At 32.0% G+C, this 25,885-nt stretch overlaps 1 protein-coding gene across 1 annotated transcript; it reads right to left on the bottom strand.

Moving 5' to 3' along the window:
• Positions 1–22,726: 22,726 nt before the first annotated feature.
• On the bottom strand, positions 22,727–24,252 carry LOC139088846 (solute carrier family 52, riboflavin transporter, member 3-A-like). Its single transcript, XM_070638159.1, has 2 exons — positions 23,108–24,252; positions 22,727–23,051 (listed from the first exon to the last, which is right to left on the bottom strand). The coding sequence occupies exons 1-2, from the start codon at positions 24,191–24,193 to the stop codon at positions 22,857–22,859; spliced, it is 1,281 nt and encodes a 426-aa protein (XP_070494260.1). The 5' UTR covers positions 24,194–24,252; the 3' UTR covers positions 22,727–22,856.
• Between the last annotated feature and the right edge of the window lie 1,633 nt (positions 24,253–25,885).

Below are 25,885 nucleotides of genomic sequence, written 5' to 3'. Positions count from 1 at the left end.
GAACCTTCATAAAATTTTAAACATTAAAAATTTTTAAAACGATTCCAAAAAACTCCATTACTGATCCCTCAAAATTAAATTACATTCACCAACCCCGTCCCTAATATACATGCTTAATTACTTTTTCGGAACTAATAAAACCGCCATCATTAAAGCCCAAAAATATATATATTTCAATAAATTTTGATACCATGACTGCATTGATTGATGAATTATATTTTAATTAATAAAAGGAAATGATTATAGCCAACTTCAATGGAAATGGAATGTCATAATTATTATTAATTACCCAAATGCCCATTTGAGCATCCCAAACCTCTTTTATATTCATCCTTTAATATATATATATATATACATAATTTTTCTGCTACGGTAACCTCAGGAGTGTGATATAATTACGAAACGATGAATCCCCTTGAAATGAACTTTTTCTTTCATATTTTACGTCTTAAAAACCCCAAAACGGATGTCGGAAATTAAACAGAAGTAGAAATCATAATTTTTGTGGTAAATGGCAAAAGTTTTACGTTTTGCAATCCTTTATTTGTCAACTGTTAATACCTAAATCATTATGCAATTATGAAAAACTTTCTCTGAAATCGATGAGGAATTGGGAAAGAAAATTTTTAAGTTTTCTTGAAGATGCTGTTAGGTAGCAATAGTTTTGGATAATTTATCTGGTTTAATGCTGGTAATGACTGATAATATTTGAATTATTATTGGAAAATTATGCGAGAGTAGATATATTATCAATAATGGATTGGATAAAATGGATTGGTAGTGTGATTGTTGGCATTTTGAATGTTGTGAGCTGTAGCTGAGTCATTTGTTTGAGACTTAGATACGCAACTTATGTATCGCAAATACACAAACCGAGATGGAAAAACAGCGAAAATCACTCGAATCTGACTGAATTCTCTTTGGAATCGCCAGGGACGTTAGGGTCGATATGCCGTCACTTTGGCCACTACGTCACTTTTCTCTATCTTCTTCAGTTGTACACCAATTGTAAGATATTGTGTCTTAGTTTAAGTGAGCATTGAATCAGCTGTTAGGGAGCAGCCCCAGATAACTCAGACGGTAAAAGCACTTGACATGCAATTAAAAGAGTGTGGGTTCGAGTCCCACTTGGATAGAGCTGTGATAAATTCTGTTTGCAATTAATGCAACGAACCTAGCAACAATTTGTGTTGTCGCGAATCACACAAATCGAGTTGGTGTGACTAGAACAGCGAAAAAGCATCCAATTATACTTTCCCTGGGATTGAACACGTGTCGTTAGAACGGTAGTCCGACGCTCTAACCACTATTCAATATTCAGCCTCAAAAATAATGTCCATCAAACTATGACCACACACATCTTCTACTTCTGAACCCCAAAAAAAAATCTTTAAATTACCATAAAACAAAATTTCCTTAAAGTCACTCAGAAGACATAATTATAAGGAAGTGCTCATGCTAAGACAAATGAATACGCAAGCAAAAAAAACTAAAGTTTTTTCATGCCTTTAACATGTAAAGTAGTGAAGATTTATGCCTTTTCATATTTGCAACTTGGGAGCAATTTTATCTTACTTAATTCATTTTCATTAATTTTGAGAATCCCTCACTTACAATTTTATGTTTGAGAATTCACCTTAATTTTTATTTTTTATGCTGTACATATACATTTGCTTGTTAGGAAGTCATTACGGCACTTGAACTATTTGCTACTTAAACATTATACATAAAAATATTTCAAATATTTTTATTTTTTTTACTTCTGCATGTCATTCTCTCCTTTCTGTTGACTGTAAAAATTCATAAAAGAGAAGCATACAGTCATCAAATTTTATCATCTTCAACCCCATGCCTCGGCATACAAAAAAAAACAGTAGACATTACATTTTCCAACTTCATGATCTAGCTTTTTGAAGCATCTCCATATTTAGGATTGCCATTGCTATGTTTTACCCCACTTAAAATATATTCAGTAAAAATATCATATACAATATATCTCTTCTCAATGTCATTTTTCCCATGGAAACTTAACTATGTACTTATGTATCTATCTCTACTCAACTACTGTATGTGTAATATCGTCTAGTAAATGGTTCCATCACGGCAGCAATGAAGGAGCTTTATGTATGTGGTATGTCGGTGGGGTGAATTGAGGCTTGAGAATGGGGATAAAAGAGTCAAAAAAATTTGAATACAAAGATGAATTCATGCTGAATGTTCCATAAACATTCACTACTTTTTCTAGCTATTTCACATTGTGTTAGTCCCTCATCGACATTATTTCAAACAGTAAAAAAAAAATTCCTCGTTTTCTCTTCTTCTTGTCTATTTTTTTTTTTTGTGTATTCTGCTGCTGCTTCTCCTATATTCATTGCGTTGTTACACACGCACATGAATACAGAATAAGTGGGTGAAGAAGAATCCTTCACAAAATAACGTAATTGAGTATTTTAATAAGATTACTGTTCCTTTTTTCCACTATATATATATATATATGCGTATATATACATAATATGAAAATGAGAATAAGTATGCATGTTGCTGCCATATATGATCACACATCTCATAGTGTTAACTGCCTATCTATCTATACAACAAATACATTTTCTTTTCGCATGCCTGCCTTGCTTTGCTTGCCTTTAGTTAGGGCGACAATTTACTTTCAACAAAGTTAAATTATTTGGGTATTTTACAACATGCCTATTTTCTCACATTGTATGGAATGCTGCTCGTTATCTCCCCTGCGTATTCAAAAAAATATTTTTCACAGCGTCATAACTTTTCTTGCTTAAATGTTTTTGCTTTTTATTTTTGTCTTGTTCTTATTCCTTTTTTCTAGTTCTCAACCTCACTCTCCTTCTGTGTGTCTTGCTCAATGTGTATATGTTTGTGCCATTCAAACAACCACCTTGCTCATTTCCTTCGTTTCATCTTTTTTTTTTACTTACCATTTTATATAGCACCAGCCAGCAGCAAGCAAGCAAAGTAAGTAAGAATGAAAATATTCATTTGGAAGGAAGGAAAAGAAGCAAGAAAGAGATGGGGAAAATGAGTTACGAGGTCAATTCCTTTTAGTGTTAATGAGAATAACGCTTTTTAAGATGTATCTAAATTGTATTGGAGTGTGTGGTGGATGCTAATGGAACTGAAAGGTATTAAAAGTTTGTGAAAATTTATTGACATTCTACTGGTTTCAAGGTTTTTGTGCTTCATTTACTGCTGTTGATGTTATTAGATTGTAATTATTTTTCATGAATATTGCTGTGAAACAAGTTGCTGACATAGAACAGCAGAAATGCATTTCTGCAAAACTATGAAAAATGAAAAAGAGAATCCCGAACAGTGAAAAGTGATTTCTTGGGTACCGATAAAGACACGAGTAAGTCATAAGACCTGATGTACCCTGTAATGAACCTAGTTTCAATTCATGTGATGGAAGTCATCCATATCTAGCAGTGGAGACACATTATGTGCCAAAAATCTCAAAACTGCATGCAACTCACGAACCGAGCTTCATAACTAGAACGGTGAAATGGAAAAAGAACTTCAAAAATTAGACATGACCTGGGATTGAACACAGGACCTTTGGCACGTAAGGTCAATGCTCTACCATTTAGGTCACTAATGCCATTCCACCGTATTAACGGTAAGACGTGAAGTTGGCCTGTCGAGTGCCCTGACGGTTTCGTTACGGCTAACTTCAACCCATTTCTATGACGACGAGCCGTAATGTTCTGCTCGGTACTATTTGCAAATCATTTGAGTATTTTTGGTCAGTCTGTTGGTTTTGTTGTTTTAAAAAATTACCAATCATGAGGAAATATCAACACAACTCTCAATTGTGGTATCCCTAGGAAATAATCCAGTTCAAAAACATCAAGTTAACTCCTCCATTCTTTACAATTACAGACATTGTTCTAAATCTGTCCATACCAATGACAGCAACTTTAAGATGCCTCTAACTTAATGACATTTCCAACATTGTATGCCAAAATAAATTAAGGAACTAAACATTGTTTAAAGCAAATCAGACAAACTTTCCACAAACGCTACAAGCATAGTGAAAAATTCATGCTAAAAAAGCCATAAAACAGTATTTTCGAACGGCATAGAACAAAGATAAATTACTTTCATGTTTTTTTTCCTAGTTTAATTAAACTTAATTATTTTCCTCACACATTTAAAATTACCCCTGACATTGCGCTAGTAACTACTTCTCCCCCTTAATGGTAGTTTACACTTCGTTCTTTTATTTCCATTTTTTTTATTAAATGAGGAATACATTTTATTATGAAATTATTTATACAAAGATAGAATGTGCATTTATGTGCATGCTAAGTTCATGTATTTTATGCAATTAATTTGAAAGCTTTTCAGTAGAATGAAATGTGATCACAAAATGAGATTTTTAAGCTCTTCTCTTTTAATTTTTATTAATTTTCTCTTATCCTTCGTCTGTTTTTTTGAGGGGGTGGTTTATTGATGATGTATTTTAGAAATTGTATTATTATATACAATAGCTTTCCAGAACTGAGGGAGGACATGGATCGCAGTTGATCTGTAACCATCAAAGAAATAAGTAGGTAAGTAAGTAATCTAGATCGAGAAGAAGACCGAATAGTTCCTGGATTGGATGTGTTGATAAGGATGCTAGAGTTCTTAATATCTTAATTTGGCAGAAGTTATCAAAATGTAGAGTCTACATACATTCTCTGAAAGGGGCCATCGGCCTCCATGTACCCAGCCAAGGAAGTAAGAAGTAAGTAATATAGTAATCCAGCAGTCGCCACGATTGTCGAAGTAGTTACGAAAAGCTAACCCGAATAGCACAAGCATTCAAAATCTGGTAACAGGCCGACATGACTATGGCATGGTGATTGATTTAAACTAATTTCGGTACAAAGTCTGAGTCACTCTGGCCTAGAGGCTAGATTTTTATCGATTAGAGCTTAGAACAGATTAGTGCTATTAGGTTAAGCACAGTGAGATTTTGACTAGACCTATCCCCGATGCTAATCCTCTTGGTGTTCCAGAGAAATGATAAAGCTTGTCCTCAACCTTATTAACCCTCTCTTCATACCCCTCCCTCCGATATACACTTGACATCATCACCGAACAACCCCCATCTGATTCACTCTTTTGTTGCTCTATTTTTCCTTTTAGCTGATTGTATCACGATGTCATTATTGAAAAACTATTAAGTAGTTTTAAATGAACGTGTTTAATCTGCTTGTAGATTCAAAGATTCTGAAAATAAAATCTTTTATTTTATAGTTTGCATGCTTCCTTATTTTATGTCGATCTTAAGCAACTTATTAATGGTTTTGATATAAAGGTTAGATTTTAATGAGAAATCTACTTTGTTGACTATATTATTCAAGGTTGAAAAGATTGTTTTGCAATAAGAATCATCTGAAGGTTAGATGAAGACATCTAAATGAATCACTTCTAGGCATGACAATCATAATAATAACGTGATATAAGGTGTCATGGTCACAATGTTTTATACTTAGAATTTCTAAAATAAAATTGAAATAGAGCTGTGGGCTCGATGAGTTCTCAAAAATATCTGATTGTCATTGAGATGTGATTGGATGGCATTATGGTTACCTGAGTTAGCATTCTAACCTAGAATCCAAAATACGAGGTTGACTCAGATTTTGGAATTAAAGTTCGACTCAACTTCATCTTCAATTCCACTCGACTTCAGTTCCTGCCCCAAACTGACTTCAAAATCCTTTTTAAAATCTCAACATCCAACATTGCCCCAAAGGATTCACACTTCAACTTCCATCCTGAATACTCTACAAATCTCTCTTTGTATATGAGAAAATTGTCACTAAATTGTTGGACTTAAGCGATAGTTTTAAGGATTTTACGACTCATTAACACGTTTTTTGTTTTTTAAATCTTTCGCATTTAATCTTGACAAAAAAAAACTGCAATTTTATCATCCGCTCGTAGAAGAATAAATTTTATGAGAATGAAGAAGAAGTACAAGCAATCTTGTAAATTGTGAAAGGATAGCTCAATAAATGGCTCAATGTGAGAATGGAAAGGGTAGAAGGAAAAAAAAACAGAAAAGAAGAAAAAAAAGAACAGAAAAGCGAGTGAGAAAAAATGGCAAGATATATAACGAAGGAAGCAAGGCAAGAAACTATTAGTGAAAATTAATTGTTTCTTATTTTAATGAATCCTCTCGTTTTGCTATTGTTGGCATAGTGGCGGTAGCGTTTGCTGTTGATGAGTGAGGTAGAGCAAAAATGAGGAAAAATAGAAAGGGAAACGTAAATTTACAGCATAGCGGGAACTGTGAGATGTATGATCTTGCCACATTGCTTCTAACATCCTATTTCTCACCCAGATCTCTTTCTCTCTCACACTTTTTTCCATACAATACTGTTATGAAGGCTACATATTCGTGGCTGCTGTAAAGGAATGAAAAAAAAGTAAGGAAAAAAACATAAACGAATAATATTTTGAGGTATTGAAGGGAAGTAGAATGAGAAAAAACTAACCAAGTTTCGCTGTTGCTGTGCTGTTATTTTAGCAAGTGAAAATGAGTTGGAAAACTTTTGTAGTGAACTGCATTCTTTCTTGGAAACGCATTTTGAGGAATAAATGGTTTTAATAAGGAAATCTTAAGATTACACAATATGGCAGAGCAAGCCAGCTTTAGGCGTCATCTGAAGACCCGCCATGCATCACATAATGATTGTACCCCAGCGAACCATAAGTATGTAAATGTTCCACAAATGTCACTAAAACGTTATTAGACTCGTCTCCTATGGATCAGTAAATGCCTATAAAATCATCCTCTCGATTTCATCTAAATGGGCCTGTTGCACGATATGAAGAATCAGAACCACTGCAATCCTAATCAATATATTCATCACATCATAGAATCAACCCCATCATTCCTTATATGACATACACCAAAGTACGAGTTATAGAATTTCCCAAATAGCACTATATGAAATTTAAACCTTAATATACTCTTCAAAATCCACAACTTTAAAATCAAGAAACTAACTTCTGAGTTACTTGATGTCATCAACATACTAGCAATCAAAGATTGGAGCTACATGAAAAAAAAATCTGATTATATTCGCTTCTGGTTTGGTATTGATAATGACAGCAAAGTGACATATTTTGTCGGTTTTCATTTTTTTTTTTATTACAGTTCTTGTGAAAAAAATCTCATTTATGAAAAACAAGATGCTTGAGATGAAGCTTTAGAATATTTAGCAACAAGAATTTTCAATTTTTTTTAGAAATCTTACATTGACACGGCAGTAAATGGCACTAAGACTTAGTTGTCAATTTTCTAAAATTAGAATCTCATGTACGGTTCTTTAAAGGAATCTTTAAATTCATATAAAGTAGGTCAGTCATCAACATTTACCCAGCCAGTAAATCTGTCCATCATCCAAACATTCCCCCACCAATATCATAAATGCATTCATTTTTCTAACAAAAAAAAAAAAAGTTTCACGATGGAAAAAAAAATCCATTATGAAATGCAAGATGAGTTGTAGCAGAAACAAGAGTATAAAAAAAAGCAACAAAAAGCATCAGCAGGAAGAAGAATATCAACACACAGAAGCACTGTGAACTGTGATGCTAATGAAAAACAACATAAAGCAAAAATTAATATCACACGGAACCTTACCATTATTTTTAATGTTTTTTCATAAATTAAACTATAGAAAACAAGAAGCGCGCGCCAAGGAGGGAACCGAGAGAAAATGTAAAGTAATAAAAATTGTATGGATGAAAAAAAAAGTTGTTCATCAACTACGGGGCGATGTATTTGTTCTACATACATATTGGAACCCGAAAGGCACATGTGAAATGTAAACTGTAGCTCTGGTCAGTATGATTCCGGCATGACACTGGATTTGATGGTGTCTGAACTCTCGTCGGAGCAACGTCAGTCTGGTTTTATGTTTTTAAGGTTTTATTCGTCGTGCGTCTTCCGGAATACTCAATAGACATCTGCTTACATCATGACGCCAAGACATGTTGCACGCTATTGGCCAAAAAATACCGAATCCGCTAATTAACTGCCACTTGGTTTTACCTTGAAGGTAATTGACGTCGAAAAGTCATTAATCCGGTCTCTGGCGGTGTAGCCTTGATGCAGTGTATCATTGAATCCGATCCTCATTGTCTTGGTGACAAATGATCGACTTTTTTATGACTGCATGCTTTCCAGGTATGTTAACAGTCATCTCAGCACTAAAAATGACACCATATAATTGTATGTCGATCGGGAGACACACTCAACATTTGCATGAAAATATTTAAATAAAAAATATAGAATAAAGGAACAAACAAAACGAAAAAAAAAATCCTATTCATTGTGACGTGCCATTCAAATGAAATGGAGTCAAGGGAGCAGGAATGAATTGAAAAAAAGAACCATTAGTACTACGTAATTGGCGAATGATGGCGAAGAAGATAGAAGCAAAACAAATTTCAGCATTTTTTTTTTTTAATTAAAAAAATTTCCACTTCTTCTTCAGCAAGCTTCCTTTCTGGTTCCCCATTCCACAGCTTTTTGCACGCTTGTTTTGCATCAAACACAAAAAAAAAAAAGAAATGAAAACGGAGGAGCGAAAAAAAAAATTTACGCGATAGCAATAAAATGAATGAATGAAATAGAATACAAAAGACAGAAAGGAAGCTAGTGAGGGGGTGCTGGTGGGAGGAGAGTGAGGAAGATGGATTGATAAAGTAAACATCTTTTCTTCTAACACAAAACAAAAAAAAAGCTCTTTGATTCCTTCTGCCTTTCGCATTTCATTTATTAATTTTTTTTTTTTTCATCCCCTTCAGTCTCACTTTCTTTTCATATTATAAAGCACGTCAGGTAGAGATGGTAAGATGGAAAAAACACAGAGGCACGCTCTTTTGTGACATGCAAAACGAAGAAAGGAAAGGATAAAAAAAAGAGAGGAATGGAATGAGATTGTACACCTTATCTCATATTGTCGCATTGATGCTGATGATGAAGAAGAACAAAATCCCTCGTATTATCACATCCATCGTTAAGGAGATAGAGGATCTGAAATTGAATGATTCTCGCGAACGTTGAAATATTCATCCTTTAAATAAAAATGTTCTCAAGCAAATTTTTATTCATATTAATGGTCGTGCTGTTATTCTGCCTGTTCGCTCAATGATTTCTTTTTTTTTTTTTTTGTTCTATTCTCAAATCCGTCTGTCAGATTAATCGTCCGAATGTCATTTAATGATCACGAATTGAGACGCACAAAAAAAAATCCGATGCTCAGCAGAACTGTTTGTTCTTATAAATCAATACTAAAGGCACATAGCGTTGAAAAGACGAAAAATTGGTTCCCCAGGCAGAAGTGACTCGCCACAGCATCCAAATCAAAGTAAGCATAGTAAATCTAATTCCATAACAAAATCACGTCATGTGCTTTTCGGGAACACAAATACGCAGCTTTCCGCTGTATCTCAATTTGGATTTCATCCTTCAAGAATTGATCCAGAAAAAAAAAATTCAATTTTTGAAGAGGATTTCCAACAACACACCTCCGCACTTACTACCTCAATATATCTCTTATATCAATTTTTGTTTGTTTCAAAGTAATCCTTAAACTCAAAAGTGTGTACTTAAAAAGAAGAACAAGAACTTTTCAAGGATATTCAAAATAAAAATAATAATCCGCAAGTATACCTGAATCAAATTCACTCTCTCCATCACTACAAGATTCTGGTATTTTTTTGGATTACTTTAATGTTGATGGTCGTTGTCATAATCACTTATTAAAGCTTTGTTAGTGATCCTGAGGTAATTAAAAATTATTTTCAATTATGGAAGATATCTTGGAGTTCTAAATATAAGCAAATATAGAAATTCTTATTTATGCTATTTGGAATGATTAAGGTTTTGTAATTGGAGACGTTATTTGGGTAGGAATTCTTATTTGAATGCTATTTAGTGATAATGATTAAGGTTTTGTAATTGGAAGAAGCTCAATGGATTTTCCTAGAAAAGGCTGACGTAATTCTGGTGTAGAGTTGAATTTTTTCCGAATGTAGGCTTTAGTGATAATCTAAATTGGAAATATAGCCTTGTGGTGAGATTCGAATTCATGCCTTTGCACAAGAGTTTTACTGAGTTCCATTTGAATGTCTAGATCAGTGATGGGCAACCTTTTGTTTTTATGCTACAGTTTGGTAATAATACATATTCGAATATGCATTCGGCATATTCGGTTCATGGCATTTTCAATATTTGCCCAACCCTATGGCATTTCCAACAACTGTTGGTGGCACACTAATGTGCCGGCATACAAGTTGCCCATCACTGGTCTAGATATTACCCCACTGACAAAATCTAAATTAATTCAACTCCAAGCACTCCAGTCACTAATCCACAAATTCTGACCAAATGTATTATCTAAGAAAAAGCCTGACATTCAAAATGTCATGTCCCAGTTACTGAATAAATCGCCAACATTTTCAAATGTTTGTATACAAATTTCCATCCTTTAGCAATGACACGATGGACAGAATATATCAAATAACACAAGTCATTCATACTGTTGGAGATCCAAATATGTTGAAAATCAAAAGCCCTCCTCACGAGTAAATGCGCTAACATCATCCATTCATAAAAGGACCATTCAAAATATTCTTTTTTTCCTTTCTCATACATATATCCACAGTTAAAGTAAAAAGCGGTTAGACATGACTCGTCATTTGTCATATCACTGCTTCGTGCCTCAAATATCTCTCCTCTTTTGTTGTTTTGTGCTTTATTTAGGTTCACATTGACGAGAAAACTAACAAAAAAAAAAGAAATATTCTATAAAGCATCATGTAGACAGGCAACATATACACAAAACATATTTTCATTCCGCTATCTCCGTAATACTTTCTCTCTTCCTTCTACCCTCAACGCTCCGTCGTATTCGTGAGGTATTTTTTAACGGATATATATTATACATTATACATTATAGGTGAAACAGCGATGAGAAAGTGAGATGGAACTACAAACAAAAAAAAAGAGATTTCGTGCCAGATTAAATGGATTATCGATCCTGTAATTTTAAAATTTAAATGGATTATGTTGAAAAATTAATGTTTATTAAAATAATTTTTTAGTTGTGGTATGGTTGAATGTACGAGATAATAATAAAAAAAAAACTAAATAAGCTTCTGTTTAATCTACATTATATGTTGATGATAATATTTACAGAGATGAACATTTTCTTATAATTAAAGAGATAATGTTCGCTATATTAATTTAAATTAATGATTATTATGTTTCATTTAGGAATTAAAGTGAGAATAAAGCAAGGTGAGTCTATTAGCATAATAAACCGTCGTCTGAATGTAGATAATAATGGGATCTTTAGCATTAAGCATAGCAACTATATGACTCTTTCTGGTGAAAAAATAAATAAAACTAATGAGTTAATAAATCAGTCCTCGTATTTTCTTCTTTGTTCCCAACAAACAGCATCCTTCAAAATTTAATAAACACTCACAGGTGCAAAAGATGGTAATGAAACCATGACATATATCGTTTCATTACAGTGCATCGCAGCCAAGGAGAAATGTTACAATTTTTTTTTATACTATATTATCTAGCATGTTACATTGTTACAACCATTTTATGTTATAGTGCACTACGATAAAAGTGGTTTAATTTGGTTTGTGGGAATTAACGTTCACCTGAGCTTAAATAAAAAGTTTGTTAAATCGGTAGCTGAAGTATTTCAATGTGTGCGTAACATATTAATTTAACTTTTGGCAGGTTGTAGCAAATTAAGAGTGAAGGGATTTTTACAGCTCGTTATCGCTTAATTTTGGATGTGATTTGTAGGTTTTGTGAGTTTAACTTTTAAAGCTTTGAATTTTGTAGGGATTTTATTATTTGGAATTGAATTTTCTTTAATGAAATTCTACTTTATTCAGCCTAATTGACACTTGAAAGTTCAATTGATCTTGAAAAATTTGTGATTTTGAAGTCGAACTAGAGCAGAATTTTTGCAATATTAAAACCAGGGACGAGTGAAGTGGTCGACAAACAATTACAGATTGAGTCAGCGACTAAGAAACTCAGTTCTTATTTACTGGAACCATGCTCTTATGTTGATCTTAAGTTACAATAAAATATCCTCAATCTGACTTTATTGCTGGCTTTCTCACCTAACTTGTACAAATTCTCTGTCCAGCTGACTCTTTCATTTAGTACTAAGGAAGCTTTAATTTCTCTGTATAATATCTCAGTAGAACAAATTTTGGATAACCTTAAAATCATCCTAAACTGCAGCAATAAAGCTCTCACTAAGAATCTCTAACATCTTTACAAACCCATAAGTCATCCTTATCATCAAACACAACTAGCATCATACTTAGAAATCCCCCATATTTGAAATAACACTCAACATAGATTGTGAAATATCCAATAAACTTTAAGTACAACAAACAAAAAAAGAAAATACCAAAACCATCAACACTTATAAACATTTCAACAGTAATAAAAGAGTCAATCCCAAGTCAATGGATTGCTTAAAATGTATCACATGAATTAAAGAAGAAGCTACATCAACAATAAACAAATTGCATTTCTCATTCATATCACATAAGACTTTAAGATAACAGCAAGAGAAAAAACCCACAGAAAAAACTTTTTCCCTCTATTTTTCTTGTCAGTTTTCTCACTTTCAGTATCTCCCGAAAGGAAGGCAAAGAGACAAGAATGAAAACTTTTCTCATTCATTATACACATTTACTTATAAGTTACATTGCAGAGACAAAAAAATGACACTCGGTGTAGTTATTTTGTTTTATTTTTTCCCCATTCCAATCCACACACCCTCAACAACCATTGTTGTCTTTTTTTTATAACACATCTCACTCATTCACCGAATCTTCCTTTCCATCTTTTTTTGGAAAATGGTCTTTTTGTGAAACAACAATGATTTTTCTCGTGTGCGACAATAATTTCTTGATGCTTAATCTTCTTAGTTTGTGAAAAAAAAACGAAAATATTTGCTGTTATTTTAAAGAAATACGGAAGTAAAATAAAGATGAACATAAGATTCTTTCTCCCAGCATGCAATGCTTTATTTATCCTGTCTTAGCTCGTGACTTTCTTATTTAGCAACAACATTTTTATGGCATAAAGTGTATGAACATTTTTTTTTTATGTACATGAACATACAGACTTCTTTGCTTCTCTTTAAAAAAAAAATTTTTTTAATTTTTTTAAGCAGCAGCACCAGTAAGTAGAATTAAGCATCAACACAGCCACCCCTAAAGCCACAAAAGTTGGAAGATTATTATTTCTTTTTTTCACTCTCTTTTTTCTCTGCCTTTTTTCTTTTCACTGCCAGATTACTTGGCAATGGAAATAGAATATTGGATGTAATCTTTAGAGGTTTATTTGACTGGATGTCTTGTGTGCTTTTGTGATCTTTTGGATGTTATTATCTTGTTTGCACTTTGTATTCTTTCAATTTTGGAATCAATTGAATTGTTTTACATGTAATGGAGATTTTTTGGATTTTCAAGTTCTCTAGGATCAACTGAGATTGAATAAGCAAGAATAGGATGGATAAAGAGGCTTTTCGTCCTTGGTTCTTATAATTTTCAGAGTTGAGTATATTAAAATCCATATTAAGTGTGAATTTGAAGTATCTCAATACATTTTGGAACATAAAGGATCGGTCTATGGTAAGAATCGTACCCACGTACTCACAAAAGAGAGTTCAGATATCCGGTCTGTTGTCTAGCCATTCGGCTACAGAAGCCTTACTATTCCAATGACAGATTCGCCCATATAAGACTTATTTCCCCTAATTCCTTTTTGCTCAGACTCTACAGCGATAATGGAACATTCTTCCAACTCTTGAACTAACTTAAACCACGTGCTAGTACTTGGATGTGCCAATATTTAATATTCTAAGATGCATTAATGTCTCAAAATTCTCACTCCAAAATAAATTATATCCTAATATTTTCCAGAGCACCTTTAAACCAAATTCCAAGAAAAGTACACTTAAAGTCACTCCATGTGTACATCATCAACCAATTCTCCCATGAAATTCACTCAAAATTATGCTAAATTCCTAAGAAAAAAACATTTCAGCAAAGCATTCCACATGAAATGCGCTAAACTCATTACCATGCATGCGGAAACTTTTCCAATTTTCCCTCTGAATACAAAGTATATGTACGAATCTCATTTAATTTTCTATCTTTCTCTCTCTGTTCCCCATGCCGCGCGATTTAAAGTAAAATGAAACTCTTATATTTTTTTTTTTCAAATTTCATATTAATTCTGATCTTCATCTTCTTTACTTCACATTGCCTTTCTTTCCTTCCGCTACACTTAAATATGATGCTTATTCACTCGACATCATCATCGTCATCAGTTTTTTTTTGTTGTATTCAATGTTTTGTGTGAATAATATGAAACTTAACTCTTCACATTACATACTATTCAGATATACTTACTATCAGCGTAGCCTACAGCTCATTATAATGAGACGATGAATTTTTTTTTCTCTCTTTTACGGTGGTTGTATTGAATATTGGAACTAATAAATTTAATAAGACCTTACAAAGGCATCATTCGAATGCATTATGAATGGAGCATGATAATGAAGTCTTTTTATTTGTGCGTTAGGAAGTTGAAATCAGACATAAGTTCATAAGATGTTTTATGAATAGAATATATTTCTCATATAACATACAATTTATGCAGTTCATGATTGAAAAGAATGAAATTTGAGTAAGGCTTGGAGGAAAAAGAGCTTTTGCTTGTTTATTTATAGGATGTAATGAGAGAAATCGTATTTTATGATTTTATATCAGATTTTTCAATATAATTTGAAGATACTTGTGAATTTACAAGTATTGTAAATTATTAATCGAATATTGTAATTGTATATCTTTGTCGCTATCAGAAACTGATTGAATGGATGACTTGCACTGCCTTTTAAATGTCTGATCTGATCAATTCGCCTGTATATATGAGAATTAATAAACCTACGCTATCACTTGTGCAAATCCTTGTCATATCGACAACAAAGATCGGTATCTGATCGGAATCGAACCCACACCTTCACAACAGACTGATACAGATGCCTGATTTGTTGCTAACTCCTCGACCACAGAAGCCTTACTCTCGTCCTGGCAAAATTGCTCATTTATGATTCACCTTACATTCCACTCTACTCAGACATGGCACTCCACATCTCTATCTACATACTTTGTATTCATCTACTTTGTTACAATTGACATCGATTCTCATTTACATCATTGCTTTACAATAGATTCCAAAATTTCAATGTCTATATTGGATCCAGACACTAGTTACACTGCACAATCAATTAATCCATCCTCTAAATTCACCGAAAAAAACTACGCATTTCTGTTTAAAATCCCCACAATGACAGATGACAATAAAAATTTTATAATTGAGCGAATCTCACATACAAGCACTAACGATCTTGTTGCAATAAAGTTTTATGCTCATCTACGAAACATGTTATGTACGCCTGTGGATGAACATGAGACATCAAGAAAAAAAAAGTTTATACGACGTATTTTGCAACAACTTAATACTGAGCTTTATACTCTTGAAGTTCCATAAATTGTGAATTCGTAGAAAAAAGAATGAAAAAAAGGTCTATAAAAAATTTAAGACTCGTGCCTAAAACTTTTTTTGTCTCTTTAAGATTTTGGTAGACAATAGAATTAATTAAAGGTTCAAAGTTTGTATTTATCGTTAAGTTATCGAGGTATGGACATAGCTGATGTAAATATTCGTGAGATAGCACAAAAAAATAGACACTAAATGTCTCAATATTAGTTTAGTAGTATTTAATGCTTTCAATATATGCAGTAAAATTGCATTTTGGTTTTTATCGGTGAGTTTATACTGTAGTTGTTTACTATAAAAATACTAACTGTAATCATGCTTGTATAAATTTTGAAAACAAAAAAAAACCTAAAAAAATGAATAAAATATTAAAAAAAAACTTGATCTAGATATTTTAATTTTATTTTTATTACCTCTAGTTCATTGAATTTTCTTCGAACTTACTGTTTATGTACGTTTGGAAATTATGTAACGCTTAAACAACAGATTCATCAATTTTCCTGTGGAGTATAACTTTTGTTATATGATTTTGTTAGAGTTACAGTCGTGTAATAGGTCTAATAATGATACTCTTATATTTACGTAATTTCTAAACGTTCATTTATCTAATTTAATAGTATTTTTTGCTGAGAATCAGTTAAATTTTTTGTTAAACTTATAAATGGCTCAATTTTTTTCTCCCATTCCCAACTACCATCATTTATCTTAAAAACGGTCTTATTAGCTTTTTCATTTCGTACAGATAACAATTTGAAAAGTCCCTCTTCATTATTTTTGAAGATTTCCCCAATAAATTTGGCGACGACTGATGGAAATTCAATGTTGAAACTATGAGCCATTGTATCAAAAATCAGAGTTTCACCATTATCATTTAAAGTCATCATCAAATTTTGAATTTCATCATCTTCGAAGGTTTCCTTGAATATCTTTTTGTAGAATAAAAAGGATTCCAAATTATCGTTTCTACACATTAAGTTCATAGTCTGAATGTCAGAATTATAACCAATAAGCATGATTTTTCTTTGATCCTGATTTAAGTACTTTTTGACAAAATTCCAAATTTCCTCAAATGACTTTGGATAGTTTAAAAGAGCTGCACGATCACTTATGAATGTGTCCTTATTTCCCCGACTTCTTTGCATCAAAAGTTTTACAATTTCTGTTTTTGCACTTCCAATAAAATACTTTTCAGTTGTGTTTAAAAAGAATTTCACAATGTTTTCGTCATATTTATCAAGACAGAAAAATAATGTTTGATTATTTTTGTAATTTTGTTGTTGGAGCAAGGCTTTCATTTGGGTATCATTTAATTTTATTACAGCTAGTTCCCAAAAAGCTGTAAATAGTGTTAAAGAATCTGTGTACATAGTGATTTCATATGAATGCAAAGAAATAAACTCAAAGTATTCTGATTGTGAATAATTTTCGGACTTGATGAATTTGATGAAATCTTCTGTGGTTCTTATATCATTTAAGTTTAGTCGTTGATTAATTGATTGTAATTCTTCGGAAAAGTTTGTGAAATTTGCAAAGTATTTGACAAATTCTTCATCGTATCTCCTTCGCCATAAAATGTATAGAAAGTTAATTTTTTGATATTTTCCTTCAAAAATCTTCTTTTGATCTTCTTGGTTGAAATTTCTCTTGATTACGTCTGTTAGATCTATTATTTCCTGAAGAGGTGTAAATTGGTTGATAAATTCATGATAATATGTCCGTCTTTTCCCAATTTTCCATAAAACTTCAAGAATTTCTGGATCTCTTTTGAAAACATTTGACAAAAAATTTGTGAATAGTGTTAAAGACTCAGTGTCCGTAGTGATTTCATATGATTGTGCATAAACAAACTCAAAGTATTCTGATTGTGAAAAATTTTCGGACTTGATGAAGTTGATGAAATCTTCTGTGGTTCTTACATCATTTAAGTTTAGTCGTTTGATTGATTGTAATTGCTGGGAAAAGTTTGTGAAATTTGCAAAGTATTTAACAAATTCTCCATCGTATCTCCTTCGCCATAAAATGTATAGAAAGTTAATTTCTTGATGTTTTCCCTCAAAAATCATCTTTTGATCTTCAGTGTTGTTGAAATTTCTCCTGATTACTTCTGTCAGATCCACTAGTTTCTGAAGAGGTGTAAAGACGTTGATAAATTCATGAAAATATGTCCGATCTTTCCCAACTTTCCATAAAATTTTTAGAATTTCCCGATCTTTGTTGAAAAACTTTGACAGATATTCAACTGATTGAATACCACCAGTCAATGACGAAAAGATGTCTTTGTAGTCATATTTCATCAGAGAACGAATTTCCTCATCAAATGAGAATAAGTCTTGAGCACCTTCAATAAAACCAAAAATAAAGTCTAGAATCACTTTATAAAAAGGTTTAACCTCATCAGCAAGTGAAAATAAAATCGAAAGTCTTAATCGAGCTTCATTTTGACTCACATGCCCATCCTTCAAATTCCATACATTATCATAGAAATATTGTGCAATAAAAAATTCTTTAAATGTTCGGTGATTAAAATTCAAGTTTCCGTTTGAATCTGGAAATAATATTCCATACCGGGAAATCTCATCACCAATCTCTGTTTAATTACGCTTTAAGATTCCAAGACTTTTGGAGCAAGAAGCTTCAAAATTTTGAAAATGCAAGATTGTCTCATATTGTTTGAAGAAGCTTTTCATTGCAAAATGCTGGTGAGCATCCCGAAATATTCCCAATCTTTCAATTCGTTTCGTATCATTCGTGACTACTTCTCCTTTTTCTTTATCAACAATCTCAAATAGTTGAGTAATGTAGAACTCAAAGAAAAAATATAAATTTTTGGAATACTCAAGTGTTTGTGACTGAACATAAGACTTGCAGATCATATGAAGCATCAATGGACTATTGACCATATCTTTAACAATAAGATCATCAGTTCTTTGTTCTAATCTTAATATGAAGGAATCGATCGTCTCTTTGGCTAATGTGATGTTGTCGGCACTTAATTCCTGAGATTCTAAGAATTTCCTAATATATTCATCTCGATTTTCTTCGTTAAATTTAGCTAAGTGGTGCTCAGTTACATTAAATATGTCGATGACTTTATGTTTAAAGCTTGGTCTAGTAGATATCCATTGAATATTATTTGTAAAGTTATAGATATAATGGAATAACTTCAACGATTCATTTGCACAATATGGACTGATCTCGTCGAATCCATCCCATAAAAAAATTGACTGATTTAATGCAAATTTCTTTGTGAATATATCCAAATCTGCTTTTGAGGTTAAATTGAAGATTGTTTGACTCAAGAAATTAGTTACATTTTGTACAAGCAAACTGGAATTATGAGGAGATTCTTGAGCAATGTTTAATGGTACATAGCTATCAAGCTTCTTGAGTGCTTCATAATGAACCTTCAAATCAATGAAGGAAACCCAACGTAATGGATAACTTTGTTTGAATATCAAAGCTTTTCTTCTAAATAAAGTTGACTTTCCACTTCCGGGTCCATCGGATAGAAGAAAAATCTTGTCATCTTTTAGTTCATTTAATTCTGTTCGTTTAGCTGTGATTTTTCGTTCTATGTAAATTTGAGACTTTTGTTGGACTTTACGGCCAATCTTCAGTGCTGAAACATGAAATTTTTGATTTTTGTATCCATTGTAAATTGTTCGTTCCAATATTTCTTCAGAAGATTTATTATGTGAATTATTGTAATCATAATCACTGATGTCCGTATTAGATGTTTCATTCCTTATATCTATATATTCATTGGAATCATATGCCTGTTGAATAGAATTTCTGAATTAAAAAAATAATTAATTTAAGCCTAGTTACACTACCTTTAACATTTTTCCAATTTCATCTATAGACAATGAAGCACAAGATGTCGAATTCCTTCCAAATAAGTCGCCAAAAATAACATTTTCACCTTGAAAGTCGACAGTAGAACTAAAAATCTTTAATCTCGCATCAACTGTTAAATTTCCACAGCTGTAAATTGGTTCAATTGGAACATACATAAGCCACCAAGTCAATAAAATGAAGAAAGGAATAGACACAAATAGAAGTGCTGATGAAATCCATAAACTAAAAATCTCTCGCTTCTGTTTCTTGGTGCGGTCCGCAAACATTTTAATTTCTTCTTCTGCCTTTATTTCAATATCCGGAAGAGACTTCTCCATGTCGACTGCTGTGAATTTCTCATAAAAGTTAAACAGCTCTGGAAAAATTCCTTGAATTTCTTTCAATTTTTCATCATCATTTAAATATTGAACAATAATTTGCGGAACCCGAACAATCAATTCAGCATGCTGGAAGTTTTGTAAATAATTTGTAAATACCATTTCAATCAGGACCTCTCTATTAGCTCTCATCTGACACATGAATGCAATTGCACTAAATATTTCAACTGTCTTCTCATTATTTGTGCTTTTATAGGGACGACATTGATTGTGATAAACAAGATGAACTGCATAATGACATAATTCATGTATTAATGTCCCATAAGCTTCAAATTTCCTTTCCACATCAAAGAAATGCTGAGCTGCAACGTAAATGTGTCGAGATGTGTGATAAATTCCTCTTGTATGGCGATCAGCTGTTGGATTCAGGTACTGTACTGAGTCACGATTAGTATCGAAGATAATTTTAAAGTCACGCGACGCAGCAACAACTTTGAGAATTAATGATACAAATGGATGAGTTTTGTTAAGGATTTCATATGCTTTTGTTATCTGTTTAAGTTTCTCATCCACATCTGATATATCATGTCCGACAAATGAATTTGTAGCTAAAATCATCAAATGTTTTTCGGTCCAGTTTTGGATATACTTCAAATTAATTCCACGCATATCTTCACGATGATCTTCACTTAGTTTCTTTAGAATTGCATTAATATCCTCTTTTGGACCAATGAAGACATTGTAGGACATGAGCAAGTTGTAAATCGTCAAATTTCTACACATTGCAGCTTTTGAGGCAGCAGAAATATTTTTTGTTGTGTAGAAATGCCTCAAATTTTGATTTTGTTTTATGATTTCTTCAATTTTTTCAACATTTTGATATTTTATGGAGTTGTGAAGTTGTCGTGCAAGACTTGCAAATGTTTTCAGCTCAACAGTAGCATGTTTAATATTGAATTTTGATGGATATACGGAATTGGCATTAAGTAGCAGAAGAACGATGTCATAATGTCGATTTTCCCATGCAAGATCAATAGCTGTCTTATTTACGATCAAAATATTCAAGTCGAATCCTTGTTTAAGGCAGTAGTTGACAGAATCTTCATCTCCAAGTTCAGCAGCAAGCATGAGCAAATTAAAATCCCGTTGATCCGCCAATGCAAAGAGATTAAGTTGACAAATGTCAGCAGGTGAATTTAAAATGCTCAACGAGTCCAGATTTATTCCTGAATGTCCCTCAGTTTTCATCGATTGAATCAAAAAATTCAGAAAAAAATCCAAAATTTCATTTTCAAAATTAATTGAAAAGATTTTCTCATCTTTAAATTTCCAGAAAATTTCACTTTTTTCTGAGCCTTCGAATGAAATAACCGAAAATGTTTTGTTAAATCCATTGAATATTTCCAAAATGTTCGAATGGTCTGCAAGATGTGAGGCATCCGTGATCTCAAATTTGATCAAAAATACTGAAGATTGTTCACAAAATTTATCAATAAACCAACGCTGTTTGAGAATTTCCAAAGCATTTTGGACTTTTGGGCATCTTTTGACTGAAATTCCGTCCACATCATCCAACGAAAATACAACTGGGTTTAAGGTAAATTCTATTGAGGTTACTGAACTCAATAATTTACTAATAGCTGATGATGATTCACGGTGATATGATTTTGTTTTTATTTCAAACTCAGATAGATTAAATGTCGGTGGTGGAGGAGGTCGTAGAGATGCGTGTGATGATGATTCTGTATCAAAGATCAAAAGATTAAAAAAAATAAGAAGAATTAATTTGTTTATTTAGCATTGATTATTTTTTAATTTAAAATGTTTTCTATTTTTGTTAAAAAAGTATTACATATAAAAAAACATTTCATTTACTCCGATTTGACTCAGATAAGAAAGAGAAATTGAATTTTTTTGTGTGCCGCAATTAAAAGGGAGTTTGTAGTAGAATCAGTACTACTTCTTTGATAACATAAGCAACTTGATGACTTGTATTACATTTGTACGTGAAATAGATTCAAATATGTAAAATATGATGCAAAATTAATTAATATAATAATTAGGTCAGTTAAAAAGATCGTGGTTTTAGAACTTTGCATGGAAAAAATTCACTTAAATCCACAAAAAATTAAATTTAAAATAATTTTTTCAAAAATAGACTTCACTTTTTATTGAAAAATTGGACTAAAATTTAGCAAAATTTTAAGAAAAAATTACTTTTTAGCGCATTTTTGAGACTTATTTTCTGTGTCTTGTGTGTTATACAATTTGTTTGATGTAACTTATCAAACAATAGTGAGCTGAATCTTAATAAAATAAAAAATTCTGATATTTTTATTCACAAAAATCAAATTTTCGTTTTCATACGCAATTTTGAAAATGATTAGAATTAAAGAATTAGGAATGACTTAATAAGTCATACACACAAGTTGCGATGTGCGCGGATTCTTATCATTAATACAATTTATTGCACTATTTTTTGTTAAATGTAATTTACTTACTCAGAAATTTCATAAAATTCATTTCACTTTTTTTAATCTCATAACTTTCAAAATAATCATCTGCACTGTATCAATTCACGAATCAAACTGATAACTCTCTCCTTTTGTTTGATTCTAAATATATAATTTGTCTTGAAATTTTATTACTTTTGTGTGTATAAGTGATCGTAATACACGCATAAAATTGGAAATTCCGTAAAATTATACTGATAAGGTACAAAATTATGAAATTTGGGATTTTCCTTGTTGACATTCTTTGCTACAAAGATCATTTTTTATTACGCCATAGATGGGTTTCCTTAATTGGGTTATCCATTATATTCGTTAGATATTATCTGGATATAATAATATTATAAGCAGGAGTAAATAAATAACCTTTTGTCAAAGACAGTAAATTCATTGGAATATCTAGTAAAATTTATTTACACAATTCTTAGACAGATATCCTTCCTGCTTCTCAAACACAAAGATCAGTCGTTCCATATAACATACATCCATTCACTTTAATAAATAAATTAGAAATTCTCAGCAAGGTTGGAAGGAAACAAAAATTCCAGTATAATTAGTCAATGTAAATGATATTATAGATCCCACAAAGCTTCCAATTTGTGTCCAAATTCCTATCCACACTAAGCTTTTTCCACCTCTTAATCGGAACATTGTCGTTATTTTCAGACGAATGTATGAGGCCAGACCAATGACTAGAGTCCAGCTGGTAATCTACAATTGAATTAGTCATCTATATTAACATTATTAACACAAAAATGGATACTTACAACCAAAAATTCCCCAAAAGTGTTTTCAGTTAAAGGAGGAGCAGGCGATAAAACAGCAGTGGTAATGGCATAAGACAGAAATGGCACAAAAATTATCGAAATTATAAAAATGTGATTTACTGAATTTTTCTTCACAAACATTGCAATGAAGCATGCAATTGGATTAGCCATAAGAGATAATGTAATTGCAAGATGATAAGTCACATTTCCGTAAGGAAGAGTCGAAAATGGCATAATTGAAGGCACAATTGCATTCACAAACATGCACAATATTCCAATATAAACTAGAAGACATCTGTAGTTGATTGTTGACAAATCAACAGATTCGATTTCTTTTGGTGCTGGATCAGATGTCATTGAGGTATCGTCATATTGATAATTATTTCCATTTAATATTTTCACATTAGCATATTCATCACGCACTGATTTGAGTCGATCGAGAAGAATAAATGCTAAGAGACTTGCCACAAGTAATGAAAATATAATGAGAAAAAATGTTTGTGTAGAAAATCTCGGCAGTGGATAAAATGGAACTATATCATCATCAATAACTTTGCACTGTGCATTTCCTCCAACTCCTTGAATCAATCCTAATATACTAGGCACTAATCCAGACAATCCTTCACCAATCAAGTATGTTATGAGATAAATTCCTCGAAACCTTCCAAAATACGGCATGAAGAGCACTGAAGATGTACATCCAACTAATGCAAAACAGAATGTAAATATAAAGAAGACCAGTGATCGATCAGTACTCAAAAAGTACACAGTAATGTCATAGAAAAATGGAATAAGTCCTCCGCTGATGACTCCAATCGCCAACAAAGCATAAATTATGATGTTATCAGCTATTGGGCAGTACTTTTGTGTCAACGTGTATGCCAATGGTCCAATATTTGCAATTTGAATTATTATCACTAAATATGATGCAAGATTCCAGAATTCAGGTAATACATTCACAAGTAGAGGTAACTGGACCCACAAACTGTTGATTCCAATCCATGACCCAATTCCAAAAAATACTGCCAATACATCCACAAGTGCATTTCGATTGCCAAAAACCCTTTCCAAAGTGCTTATAACCATTTTTAAATTATTAAATTTTTTGCGACCTTCCCGAATGTTTTAAACCAAAACACTAAATATTCTGCCTCTTTTCGTTCAAAATTCTGTGCCTATCTCACTTGATAAGATTGTCAATGTACTTTGATAAAACGTTATCACAAGTTTGGGGAGATTTAAGATAGTGATTTATAGTATATCATTTAATTAATATTTTAATACTTTAAAATCATAAACATGTCTGTTGATGACTGGATGGTCAATAGTTTGATATAAATTTTTAGCTCATTTTTTGAATTGTTGGAACTTTGTCCAACTGTCCAAAGTCAAATCTACTACTTAAGTCAGTGGTAAGCAATTTTTTATTTTTCGCAGCACATCTTGGTGGTAAGCCTTGATTGAAGCCGCACACGGTATACTGCTTATGATATTTCCAAACATTTTTGGCGGCCCACAGATTCCCCACCACAGACTTAAATATTTTACCACATCCACTAATTTAGCGTTTTTTGTCTTCAAGGAATGAAAATGCGTTTCTTAGGTGATTTTGCAAATGAGAAGTAGGAACAGGATGGATGACCAAAAAGACAATATTTCATGTTACGTAATAAGTGAACGGCTCTTTGTATTTTTGCATTAAATGTACGTTGTGGACATGAATGCCATTTGCCAAAATTTAGGGAAAATTTGCCATTTATAAGTGACTGTTGCAATAAGTGACAGTAGAAAATACTTGTTAGTCGTTGTGAAGCCTCTACTAGGCACAAACCGCTTAGTTTTCATTATACTGTCCGTTAAACCACATCATTTTAAAATACATCGTTTGGCTGTCTTGAATTTATTTTTTTAATTATACATTTATTTCACTATTCAACACTGATTTTGAAATACGCTACTGACCACAGAAATATATCCCGCTACTTACATTACAAAACAACACCGTGAATTACTATTGATGCAATTTGTTCAAATATTCCATAAAAAACCTGTTACATTATTTACACAGTCATGAATATTCAAAATATAACAAATATAAAAAATCATGCCAAAAACCGCTAAATTTTCTAATCCTTTATGTTTGTTACTATATTATTGCACTCATTTTTAATGTCCATTCTATTTATTTAAATATTTTATTTCATTTTATCACCATAAGCTTATGCTACTTTTTTCCATGAAAAAGAGCTTTTGTTGTTAAAAAAATAAAACATTATAAGCAAAACTTGTTGACCATTGTTGGTGACAAAGTTGCAAATTTCCGAAGCTATTGTTTTTGTTTTAAAAAATTTTGTTGCGGTTACTTCATAATATCATGTTGCTTTGGGGGGATGTAGATAAAATATATTTTTTTGTTGACAGAAATGATTCTGTTACTAAAGTTTAGCGGGATGATTGATATCTATTTTGTAAATATGTTTTGAATTTAATTGAGCTTGTATTATTGAATATTAGCGGGAGATTTTGTCAATATTTAGTATTTATTTCATTAACTAGTTTCTAATTGTTTGATTGTGACATTTGACAATTTTCATTTATTTTTATAATTGCTATCTATTTCAATAAATTTGGGTTAGAATTCAAATACGCCAAAACCATATAAGCCGGTGGATAGTTGCTCATTAAAAAGGACTCAATCAATCAGATGGATGACTACGCATGTCATAATTGACTGTTTATATTGAACAAATATAATTAAATGTCCGAGATTCTCAATTC

This window comes from Chironomus tepperi, unplaced genomic scaffold, assembly GCF_022539635.2.
Source record: "Chironomus tepperi strain 1889 unplaced genomic scaffold, CSIRO-AGI_Ctep_v1 contig_171, whole genome shotgun sequence".
NCBI lineage: Eukaryota > Metazoa > Arthropoda > Insecta > Diptera > Chironomidae > Chironomus > Chironomus tepperi.
The sequence above is the reverse complement of the archived record's forward strand: the minus strand, read 5'-3'. Positions and strand labels throughout refer to the sequence as shown.